The sequence below is a fragment of the Filicampus tigris genome, chromosome 4 (genome assembly GCF_054856515.1).
Source record: "Filicampus tigris isolate MCC_2025a chromosome 4, RoL_Ftig_1.0, whole genome shotgun sequence".
NCBI classification, from domain to species: domain Eukaryota; kingdom Metazoa; phylum Chordata; class Actinopteri; order Syngnathiformes; family Syngnathidae; genus Filicampus; species Filicampus tigris.
This window is the reverse complement of record NC_141220.1, coordinates 1,437,704-1,451,023: the sequence shown is the minus strand read 5'-3', so window position 1 is coordinate 1,451,023 and position 13,320 is coordinate 1,437,704. Positions and strand designations below refer to the sequence as shown.

General features: G+C 46.8%; 1 protein-coding gene across 5 annotated transcripts in view; it reads left to right on the top strand.

Annotated features, from left to right (window-relative positions):
• Window positions 1-12,832, top strand: part of exoc3l1 (exocyst complex component 3-like 1) — a 56,085-nt gene extending 43,253 nt beyond the window's left edge. For all 5 annotated transcript variants that reach the window (XM_086028559.1, XM_086028560.1, XM_086028561.1 and 2 more), the window contains 2 exons: window positions 12,090-12,223; window positions 12,341-12,832. In XM_086028559.1, coding sequence (XP_085884685.1) covers window positions 12,090-12,223; window positions 12,341-12,527 — 321 coding nt within the window. In that variant the 3' untranslated portion in view covers window positions 12,528-12,832. The remainder of the gene's footprint in view (window positions 1-12,089; window positions 12,224-12,340) is intronic.
• Window positions 12,833-13,320: the final 488 nt, after the last annotated feature.

Here is a 13,320-nt window from a genome sequence, read left to right as displayed (position 1 = left end):
GCACCCCGTGACGTGCGTAAAAATGACTGTTCTCGTATAGCTCTAAATCCAAGCGGCGCTTGAGCAGCAAGGTGCTCTCAAGACGAAATAAACATATCTGTCAGAACAACACTATTGTAAATGATTGTGTGTGTGTGTGGGTGTGTACATGCGCGGGTGCGCATGGGTCTGTGCGTGCGCGCGCGTAAGCGTGTGCGTGTGTGTTTGAAAGGGCTGAGGGGCTGTTTGTGTGAGTTGAATCCAATGCTTGTTTTTTCAATTGAAGGGGAAGTCAACTCCAAACATTTTTTTTCAAGAATATGTTCTATGCAGGCCCACTAGTAGAAAAACGGCATTCTGATTAATATTGTGTTTGTGGAATATGAGTCAAGCAGCAAAATCTAGCCATCTCAGGGGTCGGCCATTTTATCACTTCTGTCAACTAAAAATGACGTCACAGATGCCCTGAGGGCTCAAATAACGACCAAGCTCAGTTTAAGAAAACAGGTGACGTGTGATTGGTTGTTACCTGAGATCTGAGCAACTGTGATGTCATTTTCAGTCGACAGACGTGACAAAATGGGCGCCCCCATGATGTCTAAAAACAGGTGGATTAACTCTTATTCCATTCCACAAACGCAATAATTATCACAATGCCTTGTTTCAACTAGTGGGTCTACAGAGAACATATTCTTGAAAGAAATATGTTTGGGTTGACTACCCTTTAATAAGAGATTTGCATAATAAAATCAATCCTCTTATTCATGTTAAGGGTATTACAATTCAAGAAAATAATGGGACAGAAAAACCAAGGGATTTTTTTTACAACAAATAAAATATGCGATTAACTACGAGTTAACTATGAAAAATGCGATTAACTATGATTAAATATTTTAATCGCTTGACAGCACAAAAACCGGGGCCCCCTTCTGGAGCCAGACCTGGAGGTGGGGCTCGATGGCGAGCGCCTGGTGGCCGGGCCTGCACCCATGGGGCCCGGCCGGGCTCAGCCCGAAAAGGAAACGTGGGTCCCCCTTCCCATGGGCTCACCACTGGTGGGAGGGGCCAAAGAGGTCGGGTGCCGTGTGAGCTGGGCAGCGGCAGAAGACAGGGACCTTGGTGGTCCGATCCCCAGCAACAAAAACTAGCTCTTGGGACATGGAATGTCCCCTCTCTGGCAGGGAAGGAGCCCGAGCTGGTGTGTGAGGCTGAGAGTTTCGACTAGATATAGTCGGGCTCATCCCCACAAACAGCTTGGGTTCTGGTACCAGTCCTCTCGAGAGGGGTTGGACACTCTTCCACTCTGGAGTTGCCCAGGGTGAGAGGCGCCGAGCAGGTGTGGGCATACTTATTGCCCCCCGGCTTGGCGCCTGTACATTGGGGTTTACCCCGGTGGACAAGAGGGTAGCCTCCCTCCGCTTGAGGGTGGGGGGACGGGTCCTGACTGTTGTTTGTGCTTATGCACCAAACAGCAGTGCGGAGTACCCACCCTTTTTGGAGTCCTTGGAGGGTGTGCTGGAGGGCGCTCCACCTGGGGACTCCATCGTTCTGCTGAGGGACTTCAATGCTCACGTGGGCATTGACAGTGAGACCTGGAGAGGTGTGATTGGGAGGAGCGGCCACCCCAATCTGCACCCGAGCGGTGTTCGGTTACTGGACTTCTGTGCTCATCACGGATTGTCCATAACGAACACCATGTTCAAACATAAGGGTGTCCATATGTGCACTTGACACCAGGATACCCTAGGCCGCAATTCGATGATCGACTTCGTAGTCGTATCATCGGATTTGCGGCCGCATGTTTTGGACACTCGGGTGAAGAGAGGGGCGGAGCTGTCAACTGACCACCATCTGGTGGTGAGTTGGCTCTGATGGTGGGGGAAGATGCCGGTCCGACCTGGCAGACCCAAACGTATTGTGAAGGTTGGCTGGGAACGTCTGGCAGAATCCCCTGTCAGAAGGAATTACAACTCCCACCTCGGGCAGAATTTTTCCCACGTCCTGGGGGAGGCGGGGGACATCGAGTCCGAGTAGACCATGTTTCGTGCCTCCATTGTTGAGGCGGTCGATCGGAGCTGTGGCCGCAAGGTGGTCGGTACCTGTCGTGGCGTCAATCCCAGTACCCGCTGGTGCACACCAGCGGTAAGGGATGCTGTCCAGCTGAAGAAGGAGTCCTATCGGGCCTTTTTGGCCTGTGGGACTCCGGAGGCAGCTGACAGGTACCTGCTGGCCAAGCGGAATGCAGCTCTTGCGGTTGCTGAGGCAAAAATTCAGGTGTGGGAGGAATTCGGGGAGGCCATGGAAAATTACTTCCGGACGGCTTCGAGGAAATTCTTGTCCACCATCCGGCGTCTCAGGAGAGGAAAGCAGTGCACCATTAACACTGTTTATAGTGGAGATGGGGTGCTGCTGACCTCAACTCAGGACGTTGTGGGTCGGTGGGGAGAATACTTCGAAGACCTCCTCAATTCCACCGACACGCCTTCCACTGAGGAAGCAGAGCCTGGAGACTCTGAGGTGGGCTCTCCTATCTCTGGGGTTGAAGTAACCGAGGTAGTCAAAAAGCTCCTCGGTGGCAAAGCCCCGGGGGTGGATGAGACCCGCCCAGAGTTCATAAAGGCTCTGGATGTTGAGGGGCTGTCATGGTTGACACGTCTCTACAACATCGCGTGGACATCGGGCACAGTGCCTCTGGATTGGCAGACCGGGGTGGTGGTCCCCCTTTTTAAGAAGGGGGACCGGAGGGTGTGCTCCAATTACAGAGGGATCACACTCCTCAGCCTCCCCGGTAAGGTCTATTCAGGGGTGCTGGAGAGGAGGGTCCGTCGGAAGGTTGAATCTCGGATTCAGGCGGAGCAATGTGGTTTTCGTCCCGGCCATGGAACAGTGGACCAGCTCTACACCCTCAGCAGGGTCCTCGAGGGTGCATGGGAGTTCGCCCAACCAGTCTACATGTGTTTTGTGGACTTGGAGAAGGCATTCGACCGTGTCCCTCGGGGAGTTCTGTGGGGGGTGCTTCGGGAGTACGGGGTACCAAGCCCCCTGATAAGGGCTGTCCAGTCCCTGTACCACCGATGTCAGAGTTTGTTCCACATTGCCGGCAGTAAGTCGGATTCGTTTCCAGTGAGGGTTGGACTCCGCCAAGGCTGCCCTTTGTCACCGATTCTGTTCATAACTTTTATGGACAGAATTTCTAGGCGCAGCCGAGGTGTCGAGGGGGTCCGGTTAGGTGTCCTCAGTATTGCATCTCTGCTTTTTGCAGATGATGTGGTACTGTTGGCTTCTTCAAGCCGCGATCTCCAACTCTCGCTGGAGCGGTTCGCAGCCGAGTGTGAAACGGTCGGAATGAAAATCAGCACCTCCAAATCTGAGACCATGGTCCTCAGTCGGAAAAGGGTGGCGTGCCCTCTCCGGGTCGGGGATGGGATTCTGCCCCAAGTGGAGGAGTTCAACTATCTTGGGGTCTTGTTCACGAGTGAGGGTAAGATGGAACGGGAGATCGACAGGTGGATCGGTGCAGCGTCTGCTGTGATGCGGACCCTGTATCGGTCTGTCGTGGTGAAGAAGGAGCTCAGTCGAAAGGCGAAGCTCTCAATTTACCGGTCGATCTACGTTCCTACTCTCACCTATGGTCATGAGCTGTGGGTCATGACCGAAAGAACAAGATCTCGGATACAAGCGGCCGAAATGGGTTTCCTTCGCAGGGGGTCCGGGCTCTTCCTTAGAGATAGGGTGAGAAGTTCGGCCATCCGGGAGGGACTCAGAGTCGAGCCGCTGCTCCTCCGCGTTGAGAGGAGCCAGTTGAGGTGGCTCGGGCATCTGATTAGGATGCCTCCTGGACGCCTCCCTGGTGAGGTGTTCTGGACATGTCCCACCGGCAGGAGACCCCGAGGGCGACCCAGAACACGCTGGAGAGACTTGCCTGGGAACGCCTTGGGATTCCTCCGGAAGAGCTGGAAGATGTTGCTGGGGAGAGGGAAGTCTGGGGTTCCCTGCTGAAGCTGCTGACCCGACTTCGGATAAGCGGGAGATAATGGATGGATGGATGGATGGATAGCACAAAAAAAATACAATGGTTAGCAAATCCTTTTCAACCTGTATAAAATTGAATATACTACAAAGACAAGGTATTTAATGTTCAAAATAAGCTTGTTTTTTGGGGATGATTTGTGCTTATTGTCACTCATTTTGAACAACACGTTCCAAAAAAGCTGCAACAGTGGTATGCTAACCACTGTTTCACCACCTTTCCTTCCAACAACACTCAATAAACGTTGCAATTGAGGAATTAATTATTGAATTTTTGTAGTTGTAATTCTTTCCCATTCTTGCTTACTGTACATCTTCAGTTGCTCAACAGTCTGAGGTGTCCATTGTCATATTTTGCACATGCACAATGCACCACACATTCACAAAGACAGACAGGTCTTAACTGCTGGCTGGCCAGTCTCGTAATCACACTCATTTAATATAAAGCCACACTGTAGTAAAGCACAGAATGTGACTTGGCATTGTCGTCCTGAAATAAACAGGGACATACCTGAAAAACACATTGTCTGGATGGCAGCATATTTGCTCCAAAACCTATATGTACCTTTCAGCCTTAATGGTGCCTTGACAGATGTACAAGTTAACATGCCATGGGCACGAGCACACCCCCATATCATCACAGATACTGGCTTTTGAATTTTGTACTGAGAACAATCCAAATTCTCCTTTTCCTCTTTAGCCAACAGTACGCAACTTCCATGATTTCCCAAATCAATTAGAAATATGGACTCGTCAGACCACAGCACACTCTATTTTGCGTCCATCCATCTCAGATGAGCTTGGGCCCAGAGAAGCCGCCAGCAGTTGTTGTAATATGGCTTTCACTTTGCATGATAAGAGTTTTATTCTTGTATTTGTAGTTGTAGCAACAAACTGTGTTCACTGACATTGGTTTTCTGAGGTTTGCCTGTGCCCATGTGGCAATATCCATAACACACTGCTGTTTTTTTTTGTTTTGTTTTTTTTAATGCTGTGCCGTCTGAGGGAATGAAGGTCATGGGCATTCAACATTGGTTTTCGACCTTGCTGCTTAGATGTGGAGCTTTCTCCAGATTCTCTGAATCTTTTGGATGATGTTATGGACCGTAGATGATTAAATCCTTCAATTCATGCAATTTTACCTTGCGAAATGTTGTCCTTAAACTGTTGGACTATTTGCTCATGCAGTTGTTCACAAATTGGTGAATCTCACCCCATCCTTGCTTGTGAACATTAAAGCCTTTCGAGGAAGATCCTTTTATACCCAGTCATGACGCTCACCTGTTTCCATTTAACCTGTTTACCTGTGCAATGTTTCAAACAGCTGAGCTGAGCTGACCTGGGATCCGTTTCACAAAGTTTATCAAAGGTTCATCAAACTCTGAGTCTAATCCTGAAGTCTGAGTTGATCTACTCTGAGATAAGAAACTCTGAGTTTCCGGTTCCAAAACAGCTGATTTGAATCAGTTTACTCAACTTGGACTATCTTCACCTGGAGTTAAGCACAGCACACCTACGAAAAGACAGCATGAATGGAGCCCCAATTCGCAGAGTCACCGTGGCAACGAGGGAGGGGCAAGGGCGAACATTGCTGCTCGGGTCAAAATATGTGGAAGTTTCAAGCCCTTTGCAATCACAATAATATAACAGAGGAAAACTGCTTGCTTCCTCCTATTAATTTATTTCATTTAGGTGCAATCTCATGGGGGAGAAGCACACTTAACAGCTGATGAAATATAAAAACATTGTTCAAACAGTTAAGACCTCGGTATAATCTCATGGGGGTTAACTGAAAAAAATGATGGTTGAATTTACTCAATTATATTTTGTCAGGTGGTTGCACAAAATAAATTAATCTGTAGCCAGATACACTTTTTTAGTAGATGTATAGTCTACTTAAAAAATGTATCTGGATTCAGATGATTAATGTATTTGCTGGACTATAAGTCACATGCACGCTATTTAAAAAAATATATATAATTAAAAAACGATATATAAGCCACACCGGGTTATAAACCGCACTGATCTATGTTGAAAAAATTGATATTTACTGCATTTACAGAATGATTTTGAACTGTAAATGTACATGTATGTATCTGAACAACTTCCTTCCTAACAGTGCCTTTTAACATGGCAGGAACTTTGCAGATTAAAACGGAACAGAACAAAGAAAAAATAAACAGTCTTTATTTATCTTCATTTCTCCTGTGTTTGAAATCACAAGCCACTTTAATCATCTTCACTGAAACCCATGAAGTCGTCTTCTATGCTGAAAAAAAAAAGATATTTACTACATTTACAGAACAGTTTTGAACTGTAAATGTACATGTATGTACCTGAACAAGCGTTGGATTGGAGATTGAATCCGGATGACAGACCGACGGTGGCCCCAATGAGACCACAGAACTCCCTCCAAAATGTGAATGTGAGAAACATGACTGACAACAACAATGATCCAACAGAGACTGACAAAAAGTAGGGAACTAAATGCAGACAAACTGAGGAGACGATGAGGTATACCTGGGCAAGAAACGAGTGGCTGGAATGTGCTGATTGGTAGAGACAAGGGACAGTGCTGACAATAACAGGTAGAAACGACAACCAAAAAAACAAGACACATGGCACAGGAAAACAAGATGTCACATGAGACAAAACTAAATATAATGTGAATAACAAAAGCACAGATCATGACAAATATAGCATGGCCACACGCTAAATTGTATCATGCCTCCTCCTTCTCATTCTACAGTTTGTAAAGCCAGTGCTTTCCGGTGTAACAGTATGAAATACATCCATTCATTTTCTTCCATTTATCCAGGCTCGGGTCACAGGGCAGCAGCTGTAACAGGGAAGCCCAGGATTACCTCTCCCCAGCCACTTTGTCCAGCTCCTCCGGGGGAATCCCAAGGTGTTCCCAGGCCAGCCGAGAAACATAGTCTCTCCAGCGTGTACTGGTTCATCCCCAGGGCCTCCTCTGGTGGCATGTGCCCAGAACACCTCACCAGGGAGGAGTCCTAATCAGATGCCTGAGCCACCTCATCTGGCTCCTCTCAATGCAGAAGAGCAGCGGCTCTACTCTGAGCCCCTCCTGGATGACGGAACTTTTGACCCTATCTCTAAGGGAGAACTCATTTCGGCCACTTGTATCTGGGAACTTGTTCTTTCAGTTAATCACAACTGACCCACAGTTGTGAACATAGTTGAGGGTAGGAACGTAGATCAACCGGTAAATTGAGAGCTTCGCCGTTTGCTCAGCTTCTCCACCACAATGGACCGATCCAGAGTCTGCATCACCGCAGACGCTACACCGATCCAGCCGTCGTCCTCCCGATCCATCCTCCCGTCTTCATGAACAAGACCTCAAGATACTTGAACTCCTCCACTTGGGGCAAGGTTTCAATCCCCAACTTGGAGAAGGCACTCCACCTTTTTGCGACTAAGGACCAAGGTCTCTGATTTGGAGGTGATGATTTTCATCCCAACGGTTTCACACTTGGCTGAGAACCGCTCAAGTGAAAGTTGGAGATCGCAGGTTGATGAAGCCAACAGAACTACATCATGTGTGAAAAGCAGAGATGCAATATTAAGGCCACCAAACCGGCCCCAACAACGCCTTGACTGCACTTAGAAATTCTGTCCATAAATGTAAACAGAATCAGTGACATGAATAAATCGTTGCTCATCTCGACCTTGCCCATGCCCCGAGAATTTCTTGGTGCAGTGCCGTCAACAATCACTACGGTGTCTTCTGGCACAAAGTTTCTTGACACTTGAAAACACTTTTGCCATAGTTGGTGTTCAAGCAACTATTTGGTCACCCAGTGTTTCCAAAAAAGGTCTGCGATGTATTGGACCTGCCTCCATTTCCTCCGAGCATAGAGAGCTTCCGTCTGGAAAAGCGACACAAGTGTTCAACCTGGCCCCTTCTTGCGGCGAATAGGCGCAATGCATTCATAAATGAGTCTATCTTCAAGTAAGCTGCCACCTCTGTATGAACAGCTCGAATGGCTAAGCAGGTGAAGATGACACATACCATTTGGTCCTCTCCCATGCTTGACTTTGAAGGGACCCAAATAGTCAACTCTAGTTCTGCTGAAGGGTGGTTGATCTGGCAGTACTCTTTCCTGAGGTAGGTCAGCCATCTGTTGTTGTCCAGCAGTTCCATGTAGCCGCCGGCAGACAAAACACTTGGATTGCCCTTCTGATTGCCCCATTTGGTCCAGAATATTTGATGAATCTTGGAAAGAACATGGTTGCGCCCACTGTCACCTACTTCATTGTGGGCTTCTCAAATGATCAGTTCTGACACTCGAGGGTGTTGGGCCAAGAGTGCTGGGGGTTCTGGGGATCTCCCCTGGCTCTCCTAAGCCTTCCTCCAACTCCCAGCATTCCCTCCTGAAGGATTGGATCGAGTTTATATACGTCACTGCTCTTTTTCACAGGCTTATCACCCTTTTGTAGGGCAGTGATTTCCTCATGGAACCTTTTTATTTGGCAGTTGCACATTTTCCACGTCTGCCCAGATGACTGCTCAGCTTGAGACACCCTCCCATCTTCCTTGCTGACCTTGCGCAACATTTTTGTCTTTATATTGCTCCAGCTCCATCTTGGCAACCTAGAGACAACAAGATCCTTCCTCTCCTTCTTTGTCGCTTTGGACTGTGAGGGTGGGTCACCCCAGCCAAAGCCCGCCCACCCTTCTTGGAACCGGCCCACTACCTCTTGATGTTGCAACCTGCTCTCTGCCTTCTGCACTTCCTCTTCAGCCCTCCATTTCCTTCCAGCTGCCACTTTCAACTCTGCATCGCTCACTGCACTGTCGTGAGAATTCCTTAGCTCCATCACCAGCAGGCCCTTCTCCTGCTTGAACCAAAGAGTGATCTATTTCAGGGTGGGATTGAGCAAATTTCTCCCAAACAGATCAGCCAACGAAAAGAATCATACGCAAAATATCCATTTGCGTATGAATGAATTAGCTCTAGTATCCATCTTACCAACGGCTGATGAGGTAACTTCACAAAGCTTCAGAGGGCACATTATCCTTGGGTACAAAGTGAAGTTATAAAACCACACTTGGTACTTTCTGGGTAGTTAACTTGTATTGATTTTTTTCCAGGCCTACCGAAAGCTGCTGGAGGATGATTTTGGCCATTTCCTTGTTTGACAGGATGGATGTGTTTGCCCTTCTCAGACTACGGACAGGCTGGTCCACAATATGAGGAATATCCTCTCCTCCAATGTTGATGATGACTCTGTCATTCCGTTGTTGTTTACGCAAGGGGCGGCTTCTGGACTTTGGTGGATTGAATTTCATTCTTGCCCATGTGATTAGCTCATCCATCCTCTTAACCCTTTAATGGCCAGACTAAGAAATTCTCATTGCATTTCCTGGTTATTAGGGAGACAACTAACAAAAGAAATATGTCAATTTAAAAAAATTACCTAAAATTGTTCTTTTTATAAATCTGTGGCAAAATGCGTTTTGGATACAAAATATTTCGAGTCATGTGGAATCTTGATTTTGGAAAATTTATTGGCAATTTCAATCCTGAGTAGGAGAAGCCTTTGCCCTGCCAGGAGACGAACACCACCCACCACTTGTCTTGCTCCAATTAAGATCACTTCAAAAGCTGCCACAAAGAGGATAGGTGAGATCAAGCAGCTCATTACAATCCCTACTTCCAGGTTCTGCCAGCCAGTGTAGGCTTCTTGCAGCATGAAACTCATTTGCAGGTCTTCAAAGTCGTCCATAACCATGCTTTTGATGTTAGCAGGGATGAAGAAGAAGTCAAGGGCAAAAGAGATAGTTGGTGAGGGACAGACCCATAAGCGTTAGCCAGATCGAGCCATACCACATGCAGATCTTTCTTCTCCCACTTTGTATTCTGGATCTGCTCCCAAATCATTAGGGCATGCTCTACACAGCCTGGGAACCCTGGTATTCTAGCTTTTTGGCAGCTGGTGTCGATGAAACTATTATCCATCAGGTAGGTAGCCACAGAAAACTAAATCTTCCCTTCTACGTTTAGCAGAGAGATGCTTCCAAATTAGTCAACGGATTTTGCATTTGGCTGCTTTGGGATAAAGACTGCTACTACTCTCTGCCAGACTATATTCATGAGGGTCCACAAAACCTTCAGTACACCTGGGCAGTTGTATAATTTGTCTGGTGTACCACTTGGGACAGGTGCTGAAGCTGATCTTGCTCACATCACCATCTTCTTGATCTGAGTTTTGGAGGTGAAGTATCAAATGGTGCTAATGGTTTTGAGGGTCTGGGCACGCATCCTCGTGAGCCAAGGGGCATGCCTTTAGTAGGATCACTGTACTGGGTATGTATGTACTCCTCGAGTTCGGCTCTGGAGGCCTCAAGGGTTCTCCTCGAGGAGGCCCCATGCATACCGAAATGGATTTCTAAAGAAGGCTGCTCTGTCTCTCTCTCTCTTTCCTTTTCCTTCATCGCCCGATACGCTCTGCCCTTCTTTGGTTGGCGAGCCTTACTCGGGTGCCAACCCAGAGGGCTTTTTTAGCCTCTTCTTCGGGCTCCACTGCCTTATGCAAGCGCTTGCAAAGCTGCCTCCTGTTTGCCACCAGTTCCTTGATTTCTTTCTCCTTACCTTCATTGCTACTATGATTCTTGGGGTCATTTTACCAAACTTGCTACTGCATTCAGCATACAAGATGACCCCGAACAAGTTCAGCTTGGTTTCTTCTCTGCCTTTCAGAACATTTTGCAACAGATCACTTTAAGTACTCATCCAGCCAGCTCCATTCCTCCTTGTCATTGGCCTTTTGCCCACTTGATGTTTTCCTTTTGAGCTGGGCTCCTGAGACTGCTGGACCTTTGGGTTGGCTCTTGTCTTGGGTCACTAAAGGGTGCTAATGGGACTCTCTCCTGGGGGTTATCAACATCCCTTTATTCTTCCTCCCTCACCTTTTCCTCCTCTGCAACATTGGGCCCGCTGACCCTGTTGTGTTCCACCTGGCCTCGGATCTCATTTGTCTGACCTGCCTTTTGGGCAGTGCAAGGTTGCTTCTGGCTCCCTCCACCATATTTCTTCCTTCCCATGTGCATGTGAGGCACCCTAGGTGTAGTTGTTTTTTTTCCATCCACACCCGCACTTACGTAAAAAAAACGTTTCGGTCGTTCTTGCGTCCGTCACCCTTAAGTCTGTCCTTGTTGGCCTGTCTTACAGTATATGTCACCCTGTAAGACTTATTATTATAGTATTCAGATACCCAAGGGGATAGGTTGTAGCTCCCCTGTGACCCTATTGAGGACAACCCTAACAGTATAAATGTCACGGTTGGCAAGGAGGAGACCCAAAAGCAGGGAGGCAGGAGGCCAAAACCAAGTGTAATCAAAAGTATTTAATTTAAGGCAAATAAGGTATTGCGATAACACTGAAGACCAAAACTGAAAGAACCTAAACAAACACTAGGAAAAAGGACTTGGACTTGACATTGACACAACAAAGGACTGACAATGCACCGACCAGGACTCAAAGAAAGCAGGGAACCAAATACAGATAAATTGACGACACAATGAGGAACACATGGGCAAGACACAAAGGGTTGGAGGGAGCTGATGAAGGGAGTTAACACTAGGGATTGGGATGACAAGCACAGGTGGACCCAATAACCTAACGAGACATGAACAAAAGGACCACAAGGAAAACATGAAACTCAATCCAAACCCAAACAAGAATGATCATGACAATTAATTAAAAGTACATGGCGGTATTCAACTTTTAGCAGATGCCACCGATGTAAAATTGACAAATTATGTATAGCGATATCAGTCATAGGAAATTATACCTATTGGCACCACCTATTATGTGGGTTCATGGGCAAAAAGTAGACCGTTTGAAATGGGGCATTTATGCAGGTTGTAACACAACACACGATTAATTGGAGCAATGGAACCAGAGAGTGGAGGCCAGTTCAAGGAAGTACAGTAAATGTAAATGTTGTTCTGGTCGTGAGTGAAGACAGTTCTGTCTCCCAGCATTTGTGAGAGTGTTTGTGTTACTCCTGTTGAATAACATCAGGACTTCGACTTTGATCCAATATCTTTAAAGGAAGGTGATGGTTTACTATCTGAAGTGACACCATTGACCCTACTTCCAGTCTTGGCTGATTTCATCAAACTCAACGACCCCAGCATGCTCCCTCTTGAAGTGTCTGGACTTGCAACAAAATATCCCGACATCAGGTCAGCAAAACCTGCTTTCGTCAACCATGGTTGAAGACCAAAAAGCAATGACCTCAGAAATGAATGTGAATGCTAAGAAAAGCTACTACATGAATGATATCTCTTTTGACTGTCCAGTGAAGAGCATGTGTCTGTGTTGCTCGACATCCGTGGTGACATCTCCAGAGACATAAGAGTGTCGGTATTGGAGCTTCTGCAACAGAGTACCGCCCCTCTGCCAGCTGGATACCGCCCTATCTTCACAGATATCCAGGTGCCTCCTTCAACCATGGCCTTCTGCCTGCCAACCGCCAAATGTGCATGATGACTGATTTTGAACCTGTAGACTCTGAATAGAGCAAAGAATGCATATTGGTGTGCAGGATGCCTTTACATACAGTATCACAAATAAATGTTGTTACTTTTGATACAATCAAAAAGCTACAGTGTATGTTTTTGATGTACAGTACTTCTTCATAGCTCCTCGGGTTCAAGACAATATACAGCTAGTATAAGAATTCCTCATCAAATGTTGAACTTGTCAGAATATGTAGTTATGTGTTGCAGTGGGACCTCCATTCCATTCGAATCGCAATCCATTCCATGTTGCTTTGGGAACTTCCAAGTTGTTTTAATTTCAAAATAAATGTGCATTTATTGACAGGCATTTTTGTTACATTGTTTGGGCACAATTGGATTCATTGCATCATCGCCATTCAGCCTTCACACAGCCAATGGAAACAAATTAAATTCAGTCCAACTGCAGGCAAGCGAGAGCTCAGGATTTCACGACACTTGGGCAGGCGCTCATGTGACATGTGGTCGACTTCAGGCAAAACACTACCACTTTTGTCCATATGGCGCCACCATAATCAACAAAAACTGAAAGTTTCCCAGTTCTGCCTTACAGGGACACTGGGATGAGCTTAACATTGGCACTTATATAATAGGTTTGCATGTAAAAATCACATCAGTACTAAAATGCCCCTCAAAAGACTCTGTAGTGATTTAAGGGCTTTTTTTGTAATTAGATTTATGAAAAATTGCCCCGCCCCCTTTTCGAGCTCGGATTGTTATTTTTTCGGTCTCAGCGGTCTACGTCACGAGAGGGAGGCAAA